Raw genomic sequence first — 20,663 nt, forward strand, 5'->3', positions numbered from 1 at the left:
GTTTAAATGATGCTAGTGAAAGCACACGAGAAGTGAAGGGATGCCATGAAGAATTTTGTCCACAATGGAGTTCAGATGTCTTAAAAGGAGATGCAGCTTTTATTTGTGCAAGAGAGCAAGAAAATAGATTTGGAGGACGACATTAAAATGTCACAGTTTCTTTATGGACAGAGATAATTTATTTATTGATGTGGTGAATTGACACTTTTGAAATGGTGGATTAGAAGGATGAATTATTGTAGCCAGGGAGGACTGAAGACTATATAATTGTAGAGAAGAGGCTTGAGCTGTAAGCCGTGTGTTAGTGGAAGCTGCCCTGGCACCCCGGTGCGAAGAGTTTGCTGCTGCATTTGAAAAGGAGAGAACTTTGAAAGAGGAACTGGCGACCCAGTGCCAGAAGGTAATCTTCATAAGTTGCTCCATTTTGCAAATGATGGTTAAATGGCGGAAAAACCAGCACCCAGTCCCAGGTTTGCTGCTGCATACTGCAAAGAAGGAAACAATAATGTAGAAACTGGCATCCCAACATAGGGAACATTTGGTCCTGTGTTACAAATGAACAGTACAGGAGAAGAAAAACTGTCATCCCGGTTCTGGGACATTGCTGCTGCATGATGCAAAGGAGCAATAGAAGAGAAACTGGCATGCTGGTGCCACAAGGGTTTGCTGGTGCTTTGCAAACAAGGGTTGATGGCAGAGAAACTGGCATCCTGGTGTAAGGAATCTTCACTGCTGCAAATGGCCGACGTGGAAAAGAAGACTGGTAACATGGTGCCAGGAATGTGCACGGTTATATTTTGTGAAAGACGGATAGATGCATGGAATCCAGGGAATGCTGCTACCTGGCATTTACCTGGCGCTGATGGGTGGGTGGAGCTACGAGGTATGCAGTAGCTTTTGTTGTTGGAGGTGCCATTTTTGCTTCTGCATGGAAGAAGACTTTGGAGCAGAAGAAGAAGCTACAAAGTTAGAATACTGGTGAATAGAAGCAGCTGAAGCCAGGCTATGGTCCAGTGTGAATCCTTAACGGAAAGATATTTGGGAGACCTTACGGAAGCATGGGAATAACGTGGCTTCTGAGTCTGGCACTGGCGACCCTCGGCTAACTCACTCAGCCTGTGGGTCTGTGGGTCTGTTTCAGAGCATCGTGAGTAGAGCTGTGAGCTTTGCTGGTGGGTGATCTTACTGGATTTTGCCGAGGTGGTGAGTGGCAAGAGTTACTTGATAACTGGATTTAGCGGAGAGAAGATGAACGGATGGATCGACGTAGCAGACCGGATTATCGGAAAAATGCTAGAAGGTTTCCTGGGACAGCCAGCAGCATTTGGTCTCCCTGAAGTGCCGCCTTGACATTCAGAGTGTTTGCGTTTCTTGGATTGCTGGGAGGGAAACCGATGAGGCAGAGCTGTGTAGTCCTTGGTCTGATGTGCTGACGGACGCGACTTTAAGCAAATGGAAGGGTGAGTAAGATTATGTCACTATTGTAAGATAAGCTGTGTTCTGTTATCACTAAAAGTTGTAAAATGTATCACTAAAATATCATTCTCAGTCAGTTGTTATTCATTATGTGTTTACAGCGCCCTCTGTGGTTGCGCCAAGTAATGCACTTTAGAAACGGCTTTATTTTGAAAAAACTTTATTGAACAGGAAGTCCGCTCAGTCAAGCAAAGCAAGCGAGCAAGAAGAAATAAATAAATAAATAAATAAATAAATTTTTATTTATATAGCACCTTTCAAGACAGAATCACAAAGTGCTGCACATAAAATTACAAGTCATAAAAAGATTTAAAAAGACTAAATAAAACAGGCAAAAAATTAACCAAAAGCAGTTTTAAAAAGGTGAGTTTTGAGTTGTTTTTTAAAAACAGCTACTGAGTCCACAGTTCTTAACAGAAGAAGAGAAACATATCGGCACAGTAAAACGGCTGCATCTGCACGAACAAAGATAACGCAGTCATCGCACGCTAGAGTGAAGCTGACCACTACTACGCCTCGGAGCAACACGGCATACAGCAGTGAGCCAGCAGTCGTCTAGTCAACTCCAACATGTCCAGCAAGGCGTCATCCCTCAAGACCCGGTCCGAAGCTTCGTGTGCCGCCTCTACAGGTTCTGCAGCAGCCAAAGCCAGAGCAAAAGCTGAGGCAGCAAAGGCACGTCTCAGCTTCGCAGCTAAAGAAATGGATTTGAAGGTAGAAAAAACACAAATAGAAGTAGCAAAAGCTAAAGTCGAGGCAGCCATCGAATATTTACAGCATGAAAAAGATGTAGCCTCAGCCATTGCTGAAGCAGAGTCATTAGAAGCAGCTGCTGCCGCACAGACAGAAACACGCAGCAACATCTGTCCCTCAGTAACGGCAGAACGAACTAAACAATATGTCATTGGCCAATCTGCATTTGTGAGAAAAGAAAATGATGCTGCTCTTCAACAATCACAAAAAGAAAATGACCCACAAAAAATTCCAATTGGTCTACCAGATGATCCTGACTGTTGCCAAAAAACTCCAGTCATTTCCCCTTCTCCTCATGCTAATAAAAATTACAGTACCAATTGGTCAAATCAGGTGTCAGCATCTAGCTTCCATGATGCTAGACCTTTATACAAAGAGCCTAGAGAATCAAATGTGAGTGACTTCATCAGATACTTTGCTCGTCGTGAAATAGTGGCAACAGGGCTGCTCCAGTTTAATGACAAGCCCCAAAACTTCAGAGCTTGGAAACGCTCATTTGAAAATGCTATAAGTGGGTTAGATCTAACAGCAATTGAAGAAATGGACTTGATGTTAAAATGGCTTGGCAAGGAATCGGCTGAACATGCAGAACAACTCAGAGCCATACACATCAACAACCCAGTCAATGGCCTCAACATGATATGGGACAGACTTGAACAATGTTACGGCTCAGCTGAAGTGATCGAGGATGCACTGTTTAAAAGAATTGATGCATTCCCAAAAATCTCATCCAAAGACTTTGCAAAACTGAGAAAATTTAGTGACCTGCTCATGGAAGTGCAGTGTGCTAAAGCTGAAGGAGACCTCCTCGGTCTTGCGTTACTAGATACAGCAAGAGGAGTAAATCCTATCATTCAAAAACTCCCCTTCTACCTGCAAGAAAGGTGGATCACAGTAGGCGCCAACTACAAACGCACAAAATGTGTCTCCTTCCCACCATTTAGTGTTCTAGTAGACTTTGTTGCGCAAGAAGCTGATGCTAGAAACGACCCCAGCTTTAACCTCACACCATCACCTGATGCACCCAGACCAGACAAACTACCTTGGAGGTCAAACAGGCAAAAAGAGATTTCTGTGCACAAAACTGATGTCATCTCTCGCTCTAGGTCAGACACACAGAGGTCCCCAAACAAAACCGTAGATGGTGAAAAGCTTTGTCCAATTCACAAGAAAGCCCATCCTCTCTCAGTGTGCAGAGCATTTCGCATGAAAACACTGTTAGATAGGAAAACTTTCTTAAAAGAAAACAACTTTTGCTTCAAATGCTGTGCCTCATCTTCACACATAGCAAAGAACTGTAAAGCCAAGGTACAGTGTTCCGAGTGCAACGATGAGAAGCACTGCACGGCTCTCCACCCAGGACCAGCTCCCTGGCTAAAAGAAACCGAACCGGCAGCAGAGCATGGCGGGGAGCCTGACACCATTGAATCAGAGGAGATCACTTCTAAATGCACTCAGGTTTGTGGTGTGAATGAAGCAGGCAGATCATGTTCTAAAATCTGTCTCGTTAATGTCTACCCAGCAGGCCGCCCACATCAAGCAGTAAGGCTTTATGCCATCCATGATGAGCAAAGTAACAGATCACTAGTACGTCCTGAGTTCTTCGAGTTGTTTAATGACTGCGGCCCTAGTTCCCCTTACTCGCTTAAGACATGTGCAGGTACCAAAGAGACAATGGGTAGAAGAGCTACAGGTTATGTAGTGGCAGCTTTAGATGGTTCAGTCCACATCCCCCTGCCTAGCCTAATTGAGTGCAAAAATATCCCAAATGACAGAGACGAGATCCCCACACCCAGTGCAGCTAGACACCACAGCCATCTAAAGTCAGTGGCTCACCTCATTCCTGCCTTGGACTCTAACGCCCCATACTAATGCTTCTTGGACGGGATGTTATTAGAGCTCACAAAGTCCGCAAACAGATAAGTGGCCCTAACAACGCACCCTATGCTCAAAAATTGGACCTAGGATGGGTCATAGTAGGAAACGTGTGTTTAGGTGACGTCCACAAAACTCCTGCAGTAAGGACTCTGTTCACAAATACAACTGAAAGGGGACGTCCCACAGCGTTCGAGCCATGTCCTGACGTGTTCAACGTAAAAGAGAAACATTGTGGGATACAAGTTCCACTCAACTTCAGCCCCCAGCTGGCAGACAGTGCTTGTGAACCTGATCATTTAGGATGTAATGTGTTCAAACAAACCAGAAACGACAACTACATCTCACCTTCCATCCAGGACAATGCCTTCTTAAAAATAATGGAGGAAGGACTAACAAAAGACACAGATAACAGTTGGACAGCTCCTTTACCATTTAAAAATCCACGCCGAAAGCTCCCTAACAACAGACCACAGGCCCTGAATCGCCTAATGTCTCTTTTTCGCATCTTTGAAAAGAAAAAAGAGATGAAGGAACATTTCATCACTTTCATGGACAAAATATTCCAAAACAAACATGCAGAGATTGCCCCTCCACTAAAAGAGGATGAGGAATGTTGGTATCTGCCACTATTCAGTGTCTACCATCCCCGTAAACCCACGCAGATCAGGGTCGTCTTCGACAGCAGCGCCAAGTATGAAGGCGTATCCCTGAATGACGTTCTGTTAACAGGACCAGATTTTAATAACTCATTGCTTGGGGTCCTAATACGCTTCAGAAAAGAAGCCGTTGCCTTCACAGCAGACATCGAACAGATGTTCTACTGTTTCAGCGTGCGAGAGCAAGACAGGAACTACTTACGCTTCTTGTGGTTCCGCGACAATGACATTTCCAAAGAAATTGTGGAGTATAGAATGACAGTCCACGTCTTTGGGAACAGCCCATCGCCAGCAGTGGCCATATATGGCCTGCACCAGTTTGTCCTACGCGTCGAACCAGACTGCGATGCAGATGTGAAGCAGTTTGTCATGCGCGACTTCTACGTTGATGACGGACTCAAATCTCTACCTACTGTTGAAAAGGCCATATCCCTACTCCAAAGAACCTGAGATGCACTTGCAAACTCAAATTTAAGACTGCATAAAATAGCAGCAAACAGAAAGGAAGTACTAGAAGCATTCCCGACTGAAGATCATGCCAAAAATCTAAAAAACCTAGACTTTGAAGCTGATTCAGTGCCCATGCAGCGTAGCCTAGGTCTCCTCTGGGACCTAAGTAAAGACTGCTTCATCTTTGAAGTATCTGATGAGTCAAAGCCCTTTACTAGACGAGGTGTTCTATCAACAATAAACAGCCTCTATGATCCGCTGGGCTTTGTAGCACCAGTCACCATACAGGGAAAGTCAATTCTACGTGAACTTACAGCTGAAAATGGGGACTGGGATGCTCCACTGCCTCCTGAAATGGAAGAGTCCTGGACACAGTGGAAAGACTCACTCAAAGACCTGCCTAACATGACCATTCCCAGAGCATACACAGACATTTCCCCTTCAAAAGCCGTGAAAAAAAGAGTGGTGTGTTTTTTCAGACGCGTCTACCAAAGCCATAGCTGCAGTGGCCTATTTAAAAGTGACAGATGCAGAAGGACACAGTCAAGTAGGCTTCATAATGGGTAAGGCTAAGCTAGCACCACGCCCAGATCAGACTATTCCAAGATTAGAGCTTAGTGCTGCCGTTTTAGCGGTTGAGCTCGCAGATCTTATCTCAGATGAACTTAAACTGAACTTAACTGTAAACTAGATCACACTACCTTCTACAAGGACAGTAAAGTAGTCCTAGGTTACATCTACAACGAGTCTAGAAGATTTTATGTCTATGTCAGTAATCGTGTGACTAGAATCCGCAGATCTTCTCAGCCATGCCAGTGGCACTATGTAGCAAGCAGTCAGAACCCTGCGGATCACGCCACTCGTTCTGTTCCTGCATACCAGCTGCCGCTTAGTAACTGGCTCACTGGTCCTGACCTTTTGCATCAGATTCAGAGTTCTCTAAATGACTCCTATGACCTTGTAGAGCCCAGCATGGACTCAGATGTAAGACCTCAGGTAACTGCACTCAAAACAACAGCCTCAACTAAAGAACTGGGCTCAGACAGATTCACCAAGTTTTCTACCTGGAAATCCCTCACACGTGCTCTTTCTAGACTAATACATGTCATCCACAACTTCAAATCACCACCAAGCAAAGCCAATCACTGTCATGGCTGGCATTACTGTGAAACGGGACTTACTGTGGATGAGTTAAACCAAGCTCAGAACCTTGTCATTCGAGCAGTACAGCAGGACGTGTACGCTGAAGAAATCAAGTGTGTGCAAAAACATGAAAAACTACCCAAAACCAGTCCTCTCAAAACCTTAGACCCCTATCTGGATAAAGAAGGACTCCTTAGAGTAGGTGGTCGCATCAGAGACTCAAACATTAGCCAAGGTGAGAAAAACCCTCTCATAGTTCCTGGCCACCACCATGTTGCAGCGCTTCTCATAAAGCACTACCACGAGCAGACCCAGCATCAGGGTCGCCTTTTCACAGAAGGAGCCGTTCGCTCCGCAGGATGGTGGATTGTGGACGGTAAAAGAAAAGTGAGCACAATCATCCATCACTGTGTTACCAGCAAAAGACTTCGTGCCCCTTTGAGCACACAAAAAATGTCAAACCTCCCTCCAGACCGTCTCACAACAGATCCCCCGTTCACAAATGTGGGCTTAGATGTGTTTGGTCCGTGGTTTGTGTCTTCACGACGTACAAGAGGAAGCGTCAATCAGAATAAAAGGTGGGCTGTCACATTCACTTGTTTGAGTATTAGAGCAGTTCACATTGAAGTGGTAGAGTCACTTGATACATCTAGCTTCATTAATGCATTCCGACGATTTCTGGCCGTGAGGGGACCAGTGAAAACTGTTCGCTCTGATCGAGGCACCAATTTTGTAAGCGCAATGCCAAGAACTGAAAATCCCTTCAAACTTGGACAACACAGCTGTGCACACCTTCTTAAAAGAACATGGATGTAAATGGACTTTTAACCCACCTCATGCCTCCCATTTCGGCGGATCGTGGGAAAGAATGATAGGTTTAGCACGGAGAATATTGGACTCTGTTTTTTCAGCTTAAGACCACCAAACTCACTCATGAGGTTCTCGTCACTTTCATGGCAGAGGTGGCTGCTATCATAAACTCTAGACCCCTTGTCCCAGTTTCATCAGACCCGAGTGTAACTAACAGTGAAGTATTCCAAGGTTTTTCCTTGTGTTTATATTTGTAAGTTTCCTTTAATTGTGGAACCTTGTAATTGGCGGTAGCGGAAGTAACGTGCAGCACGGACTGAGTTTGTGGTGACACAAGAGCAGAGAAGCATGGCGCTCTGTGAGTTCTGCTGCATCGTCCTACTGCTTTAAACTGGACTAAGTTTTAAAGAACACATAAGTTGAGTTAAATTAAACCCAATTGTGGACTTACTGTGGAGAGGAGTAGCGGCTCGCGCGAAGAACGGACTTTCTCCCGTTTGGCTACAGCAGGCAATGAGGTGTGTTCAGGGTGCCTCTGTTAATTTGAGTTTCAATGAAAGTGCAGTGAAAGTGCCATAAAAAGGCATTTATGTGTCTATACCTTTGTTTGTTTGAATTTACTGTGATAAGAGAGTTATTGTAAACATGTGGCTTATTGTAATTGTTTTGTTTGGGTAGTTCTCACGATGATGATGATGATGATGATGATGACGACGCTGAGTGATCTTGTCGCCGAACATTGAATAAATCATCTGTAAACAAGAACTTGTCCGCGTGGTGGCTGACGGGAGCTACACCGAGTGACCCCTTTATCTTGACTCCAGCTGTCCTCCTGACTCAAAAGGTAGCACCCCTTCAGGCTCCAGCTGAAAAATTCACAGCATCAGACCTCTACAAACATCAGTGGCGCCAGGTTCAGCACCTGTCGAACATCTTCTGGGACAAATGGAGAAAGGAGTTTCTCCCTACCCTCCAGCCACGCCGCAAATGGTAATCAAGCCAGCCTAATGTGAGCTTAGGAAGTGTTCTGGTACTTAAAGACAGTCAAGTGCCAAGAAATGAATGGCCTCTTGGTCTCATAACTAAGGTGTTCCCAAGTAAAGATGGTAAAATACGTACCATGGAAATTAAGGTAGCCAAATCAGATGGTACAAAGGTGTTAACCAGACCTATCTCAGAGATTGTACCTTTAGTGCCTTCTTAACATGTTGTTTTCCCCAATATTTAATTGTGGCGTTTATTCACGCCAGGCGGGGAGTGTTCTGTTATCACTAAAAGTTGTAAAATGTATCACTAAAATATCATTCTCAGTCAGTTGTTATTCATTATGAGTTTACAGCGCCCTCTGTGGTTGCTCCAAGTAATGCACTTTAGAAACGGCTTTATTTTGAAAAAACTTTATTGAACAGGAAGTCCGCTCAGTCAAGCAAAGCAAGCGAGCAAGAAGAAGGGAAACATATCGGCACAAGCTGTGTTAAAGACTTTCTCGAAAGGTGTTTGCACGAAAACAAGAACGGACAAGTTGTAGAGCTGGGGAAATATATATAGACAAGAACTGGAAGGGGCGTGTTTGGAGGCGTGGTCCCGCTCCTGAAATTTAAATAATTTATCTCCAATTATTATTAATAATAATAATAATGAATACTCTATTGATCCCCGTGGGGAAATTCTTCTCTGCATTTAACCCATTCACTCAGTGAAGCAGTGGGCAGCCACCAGTGCGGCGCCCGGGGAGCAGTGTGTGGGGACGGTACCTTGCTCAGGGGTACCTCAGGGTAGCTGTTCAGGGGATTCGAATCCCCGACCTTCCGATCATGGGGCAACCACTTTACCTACTGAGCTATGCCTGCCCCAACTGAGCTATCCCTTAATCTCTGTCTCTCTCCCACAGCATGTCTTTATCCTTTATCCTGGAGTTTTTCCTTCCCACTGTCACCAAAGTGCTTGCTTACGGAGACCCGCAAGGGACATGGGAGAAAAAAAATGAAGATGAACTTTTTCGAGCGCTCGCAAAACTTTGAACTGGTGGGTGAGACGTCTCCAAAAACGTCGGAGCACTTTTGCAAATATAGACAGATATTTAAAGTTTACACAGCTACATTCTCGCCTGAAAATATCTTAAAAGTTTATTTTGTGACCATTTGTGAGTTATAAGAGTAATATTAAAACTAAGTAACTGCTGCCATTGTTGGAAAGGATAGGCTGGGCCACGAAGGATGCATTTGGAGCAGCTTTCGAATTGGGACTGCCTTCGTCGCCTGGCTCGTCACCTATCCCAGAATTCATAGCGCGGCCCAGCCAATTCCAGTTTACAACAATGGCAGCAGCTGCTTCATTTTAATATTACTCTTATTAATCTTTCTGGGTCACAAAAGAAACTTGTAGCATATTTTCATGTGAGAATGTAACTGTGTAAACTTTAAATATCTGCTCAGTTTATCAAGACATCACATATTTGCAAAAGTGCTCCGACGTTTTCGGAGACATCTGTTACCCACCAGCTTGAAGTTTCGTGAGATCTCGCAACGGTTTTGCAAAAGTTCATCTTAATTTTTTTCTCCCATGTCCCTTGCGGGGCTCCGTACTTGCTCGTAGGGGGTCATATGATTGTTGGGTTTTTCTGTGTGTGTGTTATTGTGGGGTCTACATTACAATATAAACCACCTTGAGACGACTGTTGTTGTGATTTGTATGAATAAAATTGAATTGAATATAACAAGTGTGTGTGTCTTTGTGTGTGTGTTTCAGATTCACCCTCAGCCCGGTCTCCTCTCCTTTCACCTCCTCAGATTCTCCTCGTAGATCTGCTGCCTGTTTAACAACAGCAGGATGCAGTTACACAGCTTGATCTGCAGGGGGCGACACAGCTTCTAAAGCTCTGAGGCTGTCTGATCCTCCTGCAGATCAACATGTAATTCATTCACCTAACAAATGTTAGAATAGAAAGTACATTGTCAATATTAATAGTAAAAAATGTCTGCAGTAATGATGCACTGTTCTTAAATCTGTTTTACTTTACTTTGCTGATGTTTGAGTATTTTCAGTAGAATTTTTATTGTCTCTACAAATTTTCCATTTTCTTATTTTCCAAATATGCATCTGTGTCCGAGTACTGTCTCCAGGTATTTTCCATAATATTCCAGTCTGAGAGAAAGCGGAGACTGAAAGATCATTCAGCACCATGGACAGCTCCATGGATTTACAGCACATTGAAGATTTAATATTTAAAATCATCAATCATACACTAATGTGCCCTGACAGGAGGTTCAGGTTGTGGATGTTCACATGATGCTGCTGTGTATTACTCACGGCTGCAGTCCGTTCTCTCTGCTGACAGTTGAGACTCCCGATCTCAGTCTGAGAGCTCGACTGAGAGACGCCCTCGAAGAACGGCCTGCGGGTGGAAAACAGCCAGCAGAGTCAATACCTCACACCTCAGATAGAGTCAGAATTGTGATGGCACACTAAAAACACACAAATATGTTTCACTAACATTTTGACTGGAGGTCAAACTTCCTCTCCAGCTCGACGAGCTGTGAATGCAGACAGGTGTGTTTCAGGCTCACCTGAGCTTGGGTTTAGGAGTGCTCTGGATGCTGTCGTTGTCGTCCAGCTCAGGGCCGCTGTCGCTCAGGTTGTAAACCTCCAGGCTGTCGTACAGGAGGTCCAGGTCCTCCTCGGCCTCCTGGCTCTGACCCACGGGGTCCGAGTCCAGAACCTGCAGGAAACGAGCCAATCTGGGTCACGAAACAGAGGTCCTACTTTTTACAGCTCATGTCCTACAAACCAGCAGAAGGTTATGGTTTTATTTTCACTGATGTCAGCAGCAAAGCTGTGTTTGATTCAGTTACTCAGTACTCTGTTCCTACAAAGTTCTAACCAGAACGGGCGACTGTCACCAGGAAACCAGTGTAAAATAAACATCTCGACCTGAAGTTCCTCCAGATGGATTTTGAAGGTAATGAAGGTGTGCTGAGTACCAACCTCATCACTGACTTTGAATCTCTTCAGGAGAGCCACAAACTTCTGCTTAAAGTTCGGCTGCTGAGTGACAGAAAACAGAAGAAAAGTGAAAAAGACAGCTTCAGCCCTTCAAACATCAGCTGCTCTGATACCTGAGTCCTTACCTGAGTCAGTGAGGATGTTCGGATCATTTTCCTGTGAGACTTCTTAATCTTTCCCTGGACATCCTCATCATCATCAAACATGTCCTGAGGGGAAAAAAAAGGCTCATCGAGCGTTTGTTCAGGTGAACCGTTTCAGTAAAATCCTCCACAGATGCTCAAAGTAAAAGTCATGGTTTCATAGCCTGCGCAGCAAAATACAATAATCAGAAAAAAGTATGCGTGTGTGTGTGTGTGTGTGTGTGTGTGTGTGTGTGTGTGTGTGACCTCACTGTGCCATCTGCCTCCTTTTCATCCATACAGAAAACTGCAAATGTATACACTGCTCTCAGAAATGCAACACTTTGAAACACATCAGGTCTCAATGGAAAAATCCTGCTGGATATCTCTGATGTGGACGGCTAACATGTTAGGAAAGAGAGGATGGAAATGAAAATGATCAGCCCACAGAGGGCTGAGTTCAAAGCTGAACTGGAAAAATGATGCAGCAGGTTTCATTGCAGCAACCCAAAATGGTACTCAGTATTTCATATGGCCCCCACGTGCTAGTGTGCATGCTGACGGGGCCATACTCCAAATGACACAATGGATGGTGCCCTGAAGGATCTCCTCTCCTGAACCAGGGCATCACTGACCTCCTGGACTCGAATGTCAGGATGGACATAATGTTTCCGAGGACACTATGAGCGTGGGGGCCAGTCAGTGGTATCATTTCCTTCGTCCTTCAGGAACTGCCTGCATACTCTGACCACACGAGGCCAGGCATTGTTGTGCACCAGGAGGACCCCAGGACCCACTGCACTGGAGTCTGACAATGGGTCCAAGACTGTAGGCTGTAGAGGTCTGTGCGTCTCTCCGTGGATATGCCTCCCCAGACCATCACTGACCCACCAGCTTAACAATGCTACACCTAGCATAATGTTTTCCACAGCTTCTCCAGGGCCTCTGTGCTCAGGGTGAACCTGCTCTCATCTGTGAAGCGCACAGGGCACCAGTGGCGGACCTGCCAGTTCTGGTACTCTATGTTATATTCTATATCAGGCCCTGAGGGAGGCCATTGTCATGAAGGCTGTTTCTGATTGTTTGGTCAGGGGTCTTCACACCAGTGGCCTGCTGAAGGTCTTTTTATAGCACCGGCAGTCCTCATCTCATTGCACAAAGAGCAGATACCAGTCCTGCTGATGGCTTAAGGCCTTCTGACCAGCTCTTCTAGAGCACCTGCCTGTCTCTTGGAATCTCTGTTGAGACTGTGATAGAAAACCTTCTGGCAGTGGCACGTATCGGTGTGCCCTCCTGGAGGAGTTGGACTACCTGATCCAGGGTCCAGGTATCACCTCATGCTGCTAGCAGTGACACTGATGCTAGCCACATGCAAAAGTAGTGAAAAAACAAAGATGATGAGGAGAAAATGTCAATGTCCTCCACCTGTCAGACCTTTTGTTTCATGGGTTGTCTCACTGTTGCTCCTCTTGTACACCTGCTGTTGATTTCATGAACACCAAAGCAGCTGAAACTGTTTGAAACCCCTCTGTTACTGAACTGACCACATCAATATCCCAGGAGTTTAACTGACTTGATGCTGTACTCAGAGCTCATTATGTGACATAAGACAGCGTGCTGTGAGACAGGTGAGGTCACCTGAGGCAAGACTGCGTCGTCACTTCCTTCCTGTTCAGAGGAGAAGCTGTCGTCATCGTCCTCCCAGTAGTTCTCCACATCAGGAGAGCGGTCTGTTTGCACACACACACACACACACACACACACACACACACACACACACACACACACAGCTCATTTTGTGGCTGTAGCGGCTCACCTGCAGCTGTTTCCGTGTACAGGTGATCTGATGTGTGTCTACATTTACATACTGGTGTCACAGCCACAGCTCTCTGCAGTGACGTCGTCACAGACTGCTGTGAGTGTGTGTGTACATTTGTGTGGACTGAAAACTGGGATATTACTATACTTGTGGGGACCAACAGTCCTGATGGGGACAAAGTGCCCGTCCCCACGAGTTTGAGACTGTAAATGTGGTTTTAGTGTGAGGGTCACAGTTAGGTCATGGTGAGGGTTAGGGGCTCGGGAAAACATTGTATCAGTTAGGTGTCCTCACTAAGACATGAAAACGAGAATGTGTGTGTGTGTTGTGCCTTTACATGTACTCTATTACTCTATGTCTGACCAATCAGTAGCCAGTTTATAACAAGTACCTGATGCAGGTCAGACTCTCTGTCCCCCTACCTGGGGCCTTGCCCTGGTTGCCATGGTGACCAGTTGTGTCCTCTATTTCTATTGGATGGCTGCAGAGAGAATGAACACTCAGTTCCGCCGCACGCACAGAAGCATCCTTCAGGTTGCTATGGAGACCGAGTATGTGGGCACCATCTGTTGGATGCTGCATCACCTGGGACACACACACACACACACACACATTTTTAAACTTTTCTGTCACGTCTCACAGATCTGAGGGCGGCTGCTGGAGAAACAAAATCTCGTGGTGTAATTTTGCTAGCTGAAGGGGAGATGATCTTTGAGCTAAATGTGCTACATGCTGTGGCGAGGGTTCCTGATGCAGCAGAGCTTCCCGTCCTACCTCGGTCATGTTGACAACACCCACTGCGAGGGTTTTGTAGCCCAGGATGGTTCGGTTCTTGTACCTCTTCCTCCTCTGCAACATCACATGCAGACGGTTCACGTCTCGCTTCAGGAAGTGAAGATACTGCACACACACACGATTTTACATCAGAGACAGGAGGCAGTGTGCGATCTGTGTGGTTCTTCATGCTGAGAAGGGAATTTTTGTTAAATGTGCAACCTGCAGGGAGAAGGTGAGCTCCAGGTCTGTTTCCATGAGGCCGTTGGGAGTAAGAAGGTACTCATTGGATCTCAACGTCCGCTTAGAGCCCTGAGACACAGATCCAGGGTCAGATCGACAGCACAGGTGAGTGTCAGACCGGCGACTGCCAGAATCTCACCTGGATTTTCACAGCGATGATGACGGAGCTGAGCTCTCTGTCCAGCTCCCTCAGAACCATCAGCTTCTTCACGGTCAGAATGCAGAGCCTGCAGAGCACAGCAAACAGGAAGCAACTTCACCATCAACACAAACAGCAGCAGGTGTGGACAGATGGATAAACGGACAGCCTGACGCTTACAGACGAGCACAAGTCTGATCAGCACCTTCAGCTAAATTTACTCCAGCTTCAAAGTCTGTGGAAAGTCAGCAACTAAAGTTTCAGCAGATTCTTCCTGGCAAGCAGTTTGAAGACAATCACAAGCAATTCCTTTTGCCAACCGTCTGCATGTTGGTCTTCATTATATCCATGAGCCTCCTCTGAGGTCTTCCTCTTCTCCTCCTGCCTGGCTGCTCTGTCTTTATCATCCTTTGTCCAACATCCAGCCTCCATCCTCTCTCAGCCTCAGCTCCATCTGATTGGCTCACGTCCGTCCTGCTCAGCCTCCTGTCTGTCACTGCCACCATCTTCACACCACGCATCTCTCTCTGTCCACGTGGAGATGAAAGCTAGTCTATTTTGTTCTTCTAAATTAGCTGCTAAAGCTTTAGATGGTTTCCAATAGGAGTTTTTTATTTCATACTTAATCTGTTGCTCCCCAAAACACCCCTCCCTTCTTATTGCCATTGTCCAGAAGCCGTCAGAGGGGCAGCACCCAAAGTGTGTTTGCCAAGAAAACAAACTGAAAACAGAATCAGTTCTTGGCTGAAAGCGTCTCAAATCCATCCGAGGATGCATCGGAGAGCAACATGGGCCTGCCCAAGGATATTTGGCACGCAGACTGGACCAGACGGGGATTGAACCACCAACCTGCTTGACTACCTGAGCTACAGACACCCCGTCAGTAATTATCACACTCTGGGGCCGATTATCGTGGTTAATAGTTTTCATTTTTCATTTTTATGTTGAAATGAAATAAATGTGTGGCTGTGCTGAATAAAGAAATCATGAAGGACTAAAAGGCATCTTAAACTGAGCATCCAGAGCCGTGTGAGCCACAGCGATTCACTTCATTTATCTCCTTCTCCTAACTTTGGCCATGTTTGACCCGGAGATCCATCACTTCAAATATTCCAGTCGTGTATTCCTGACGTATCGTGGAGGCAGGGCCTGTTTAACCTCCTCAGCTTCCCTTCAATAGCGCTGAGTCCTGAGGGAGCTGAGCGTGAGAGGCTGACCTCCTGAGACCTCATTACTGCGAGGTCATGCTGGGACTCGTCCTGTACGCTGCAGCTTCCTGTCAGCACCGGCCAGCAGGAGCTAATCCTGCTAATCCTGCTAACAGTGCCACCTGAGCTCTGATCCGCCCTCCCGAGGACAGAAGGCTGGCTCTGCTGCTGAGGACAAAGAGTCACACATTTCCTTCTCATTCGTGCAAAGACATGGATGTTTAGCCACTGTTTGCCATGTAGGAGGTGAAAAATAGATCCAAACTTTGTGTGAAGGACACCTTCAGTTTTTAATGTGGCTGTGTGGGTGGATGTTTTGTGTGTTTTACCCTCACTTTCCACTTATTTGGTGCGTTAAGCTTTAAACCTATGACTGTTGTACATACAACTGACAGTGACGCTCTCAGCTCCTCAAAAACGTCAGTCTGAGTATCGACAGAAGGCACGCGCTAGCACAGGACCCAGTCTGTAATAGTTTACTTGTCCTTCTACGTTCACATGCCAACCTGATGGTGGCGCTGTTGTCTTTGATGAGATGCTTAAACCCAGACACAGCGATACAGACGCGCGTCTGCTGGAGGGTTACTGTAACAGAGCAGCATGATGATGAGGAGGAGGGGAGTTCATCACTTAAAAGCTGCTCTGCATGAAGACAAACATCGATTGCTCAAGATTCAAGATCCTTTATTTGTCACATGCATAGTTATACGAGTACAACACACAGTGAAATGAGCCTGTATTTGTTTTAAACCAAACAGCTCTGTGTGGGAAAACCTCTGAATTAACCCACAAATTTCTCACTCGGCTCCTCATCATCAGTTTTCCAGGACAAAGCTCCAGTTCGTGAATCTGGAGATCTGGAGAAAATGCTGATGGAGGCTCCACAAGTCTTTACTCCAGACTGACCTCAGAACAGCGGAGCAGTGAGGCCAGGCTGCAGTGACTGATCAGTGACTCAGTGCTGACTGATCTGGGTTCAGTCGGTGTTGGAGTGTTGGTCACTCTGATGAGACCACAGGGTTTAATATCTGCTGACATAATGATAAATATTTCCTTTAAAATCATAATTTCAGGTATTATTTGCACCTGTTTTGAGGTGATGCATGACTCGCTTTAATCTTCACTGCTTCCTGAGTCAACAGGACATTTAAGAGGATTAACTTTGACTGCTCGGCTTCGTTAACCCCTGCACGAACATGTTGCTAATCTGCCCGGAAACAGACAGGTGGCAATCAGAGAGAACGAACGCTAATCAGCTGTCGTCAGGATTTCTCGTCCGCTTCTGATTGGCTGCTGAAACCTGATGTAATTGCTGAGGTCATGACCTCGCAGGTGTCTCTGGTCTTAACACCGCTGGTGAGCCAGAACCAGGTGAAACCCCTCACTAAGCCTCACTAAGTTCAGCCCCCGTGACAGCACAGCAACACCCAGAACCAGAACAGAACCAGAACAGAACCAGAACCAGTGCACACTGAGCTCCACGCCACCTTCATTCACATCTTCAGTTATAGATCCTTTCTCTGGACTGATGTCACAGAGTGGAAGAAAGCTGCAGCTTTAACAAACAGCAGTAATGTGTGACCATGTTTGCTGACGCTTCTTTTAGTCTGCATCCTTTACGAGCGCATAAAGGATGCTCCGGTGTCTCCTCTGCCAAAGGAAGTAATAGAGGAAGCTCTGAAGCTCGTCTGACTTCAAGTTGAATTCAGGAAGTTTGAAATCTTCCTTCAGACGAACTGCTGAATGACGAGCAGGCACAGCCCTGCTCTCCCTCCTGTTGCACCTGATCAGTTTAGAATAAAATAGAATAGAATAGAATAGAATAGAATAGAATAGAATAGCTCTTTATTGTCACTGTTACAAGAACAATGAAAGGCAGTTTGACATCTCTCCGTGTGAAATACACAATAGTGTAAGTAAGTATTTACATAATAACACAGACAGATTTACATTTACACATGAAAGATATGTCAAACTTATTCATACACCTGCATACTTACAGATACATACATGTATATATACATGCATATATGCATGCATACGTACACACACACACATATTTTAGTTTCACATTACTGTCCAAACACGGTGTTTTACACCCATCACCGACAAAACAACTGGACGGGCTTCACCTGCACACATCAGCAGGCTGAAGGTCATCAGTCTTAATAATAAGGTATACAGCACAATGCCAGGGTGTGTGCCATCATAAAACACCCACAGACCTCTGAGAAACTCAGACTGCCAATTCAGGTTTAACAAACTGCAGACAGAACAGCTTTCAGCAGCAGCAGGATCCCTGTGAGCGTCCACAGTCACAGACTACATGCTGTACAAACACCTCTGACTGGACTCAAATTAGAAATAAAAATAAACTTTAGCAAAAATAAACATAAACTAAAACAACAGGAACCAAATATAAGAAACGAATCTGGACTTCTGCATGAGCACGTTCGTGTTTGTGCTGTTTATTATTATTATATTATTTTATTCTGACCTGGAAAATAGCACCAAGATCATTAAACACCATGAAACCAACAATTTTTTTTTTTTAAACTGTATTTTTCATCAGTAAACCTGAAACCAGCAAACTCACCGATCTGAAGACTCAAAACTAAACTAAATAACAACAACGGAAAATATGACTGTAGATTAACTCTGATGTGGCAAAATAATGGAAATTATAACGATCATCATTCATCAGTAATTACAGACACAGAGGCTCGAGTCCCCCAGACTCACCTGAACGCACCTGCTGCATCTTTACTGATCACACATGAAAACATTTACACACACACATACAGACTCACACACAAACAGAACAAACAGGTGTTGTGTAGAAGCCCGTCGTCCTCTCCTCTCTGCCCTAGCATCGATCCTCTTACCTGGGCACGCAGCTCGGGGAGGACCGGTCGATCTCCCAGGTAGCGAACAGGTTCATGGGCACCGGGCCGCTGCCGTCTGGCTTCCCGGCAGCCTCGGTGCCCGCTGACGTGTCGGTGGGCCCCCGGACTCCTCCTCGGTCCACAGCCGCCGCCATCGTCTCCTCTCCCGGTCGGCAGTCGCTGCGATGCCGCCAGCTGATCCTCCAGCCCGGCTATCAGTAAGGGCGGGGCTGAGAGCCGGGGGGAGGGGCTGATCCAAGAGCAGACACAGCCAGAGTTGCTCAGCACATCCTCATGAGGAGACACCTCCGTCTCTTCTTCTGGGTTTCCAGCAGAGCGAGTCCTCCACTCCTCAGCTCCACCTTCAGCATTCAAGCTCAGAGAATCCAGGCATGAAATAAAAATGTCCCACTTCAGTTAATCCAAAATGCTGCAGCAAGAGTCCTGACAGGGACTAGAAAGAGAGAGCAGATTTCTCCTGTTTTTGCTTCCCTTCATTGGCTTCCTGTTAAATCCAGAATTCAAAATCCTGCTCCTCACATACAAGGTCTTAAATAATCAGGCCCCATCTTATCTTAATGACCTTGTAGTACCATATCACCCTATTAGAGCACTTCGCTCTCACACTGCTGGCCTACTTGTTGTTCCTAGAGTATTTAAAAGTAGAATGGGAGGCAGAGCCTTCAGTTTTCAGGCCCTTCTTCTGTGGAACCAGCTTCCAGTTTGGATTCGGGAGACAGACACTATCTCTACTTTCAAGATTAGGCTTAAAACTTTCCTTTTTGCTAAAGCATATAGTTAGGGCTGGACCAGGTGACCCTGAATCCTCCCTTAGTTATGCTGCAATAGACGTAGGCTGCCGGGGATTCCCATGATGCATTGAGTTTTTCTTCTTCACTCACTATGATGAAGAAACACCCAGAAGTTTTTCCTTCCCACTGTCACCAAAGTGCTTGCTCATAGGGGGTCATATGATTGTTGAGTTTTTCTCTGTATGTATTATTGTAGGGTCTACCTTACAATGTAAAGCGCCTTGAGGCGACTGTTGTTGTGATTTGGCGCTATATAAATAAAGTTGAATTGAATTGAAATGTTAGCTAACTAGTGAGAGAATCGATACCTCAGAGGAAAATAAGGACACTAAAACTAAACATCAGTTTAAGGCGATCAGGTCAGTGCTGCAACAATGATCTCATATTAAACCGAGGATACACTGTGGCTGTTCGGTGTTTGGCTTTCTGCACTGAAACTGGAAAATCCAGCTGTTAGCCGTCATGTTTGGGTTTGTGAAGCACTTTATAAACGAGGACTGTGGAGGAGAGCCTGTCTGAGTCAGGTGACAGGTGGTTACCAGACCAATAGAAGCTGATGTTTCCTCCTCTGGCCGAGAGCATTCAGCTGATGTGATCACATGCAGACAGTTTACTTCATGCTCATCACACCACAAACAACTAAGTTTCTTCCTGAACCATGATCTGCAGGGAAAGTAGGTCAAAAAGAGCATCACGTCACATCTCACTGACTGGATTCCTTCATATTAGAAGTGAGGACTAATGTGAGTGAAGGAGACAGTAAAGGAGATGAGCTGTCCCGAGGACCTCCTGATGGACGTCAGGATTTCGACTTCAGTCTTGTTATGTCAACCTCTGATGTTGTAAACTGTTTGGATGTGTTTAGGAAATATATTTTATTGCATAAAATAGCGCTGATGGCATCATGTGAACATCTGCTTAACCTCAGCCATCCAACCACATGACGTCACGTTCAGTACTGACAGGAGATGGTGCTTAAACTCTAATTTACCCCCCTGAGCCCTGACACAGATGTAACTCAGATGTGAAGATATAAGAAATCAGAGCTTAAAGTTAGTTTCATGTCCCCTTTAAAGATGAACTCAGCGGTCTCAGTGTAGCATCTTTGTGATAATTACTGCGAATGTTCCACCAGCACATTTAAACAGAGCAGAGAAACAGCACAAACATGCTCAGAGAGCTGTCTGAGAGCTTTATGAAGCTGAACGAGCTGTCCTGAAGAAATGGAAAAAGCAAAAAAACAAGCAAACAGTTTACTGCCAGTGTTTTTCTGCCTGAAATGTCATCACCATCACATTTTTATTTGCTTTTTCTTCTTTTTTATTTGTCCTTTACCTGAGGATCAATTTATTTGAATGTGTGAGGTACGGCTCCATCTTGTGGCCACATTGGTGTACTGCAGGAACGATTCTGTTTACATATTTGTGCACTGGCTTTGAAATAAGAGGGAAAAAAACTAAAATCAAACCTGAAGGCAGATAAAATGAAGGATC

General features: G+C 45.4%; 2 protein-coding genes across 4 annotated transcripts in view; one reads left to right on the plus strand and one right to left on the minus strand.

Annotated features, from left to right (window-relative positions):
- Window positions 1-18,752, minus strand: part of LOC100695252 (phosphofurin acidic cluster sorting protein 1) — a 37,528-nt gene extending 18,776 nt beyond the window's left edge. The window contains exons 1-11 of one of the 3 annotated variants that reach the window (XR_002062614.2): window positions 18,359-18,752; window positions 14,266-14,353; window positions 14,106-14,195; window positions 13,884-14,009; window positions 13,532-13,694; window positions 12,929-13,020; window positions 11,294-11,377; window positions 11,151-11,210; window positions 10,733-10,884; window positions 10,476-10,560; window positions 9,921-9,977 (exon numbers count right to left, since the gene is read on the minus strand). Coding sequence is in view for 2 of the 3 variants with exons in the window: in XM_019360540.2 (XP_019216085.1) it covers window positions 9,921-9,977; window positions 10,476-10,560; window positions 10,733-10,884; window positions 11,151-11,210; window positions 11,294-11,377; window positions 12,929-13,020; window positions 13,532-13,694; window positions 13,884-14,009; window positions 14,106-14,195; window positions 14,266-14,353; window positions 18,359-18,513 (1,152 nt within the window). In the remaining variant the exon portion in view is untranslated. The remainder of the gene's footprint in view (window positions 1-9,920; window positions 9,978-10,475; window positions 10,561-10,732; window positions 10,885-11,150; window positions 11,211-11,293; window positions 11,378-12,928; window positions 13,021-13,531; window positions 13,695-13,883; window positions 14,010-14,105; window positions 14,196-14,265; window positions 14,354-18,358) is intronic. The other 2 variants (XM_019360540.2, XM_019360541.2) reach the window with 2 other exon arrangements.
- LOC109202672 (uncharacterized) lies at window positions 5,418-8,779 on the plus strand. The gene is made up of 2 exons (XM_025908428.1): window positions 5,418-7,684; window positions 7,845-8,779. Exon 1 carries the CDS (start codon window positions 6,186-6,188, stop codon window positions 7,170-7,172), a length of 987 nt encoding a protein of 328 aa, XP_025764213.1. The 5' UTR covers window positions 5,418-6,185; the 3' UTR covers window positions 7,173-7,684; window positions 7,845-8,779.
- Window positions 18,753-20,663: the final 1,911 nt, after the last annotated feature.

Source organism: Oreochromis niloticus, linkage group LG6, assembly GCF_001858045.2.
Source record: "Oreochromis niloticus isolate F11D_XX linkage group LG6, O_niloticus_UMD_NMBU, whole genome shotgun sequence".
Classification (NCBI taxonomy): Eukaryota; Metazoa; Chordata; class Actinopteri; order Cichliformes; family Cichlidae; genus Oreochromis; species Oreochromis niloticus.

Excerpts from the sequence above, each read along its gene's own strand:
- LOC109202672 (XM_025908428.1), top strand. The coding sequence starts at position 6,186 with ATGGACTCAGATGTAAGACCTCAGGTAACTGCACTCAAAACAACAGCC.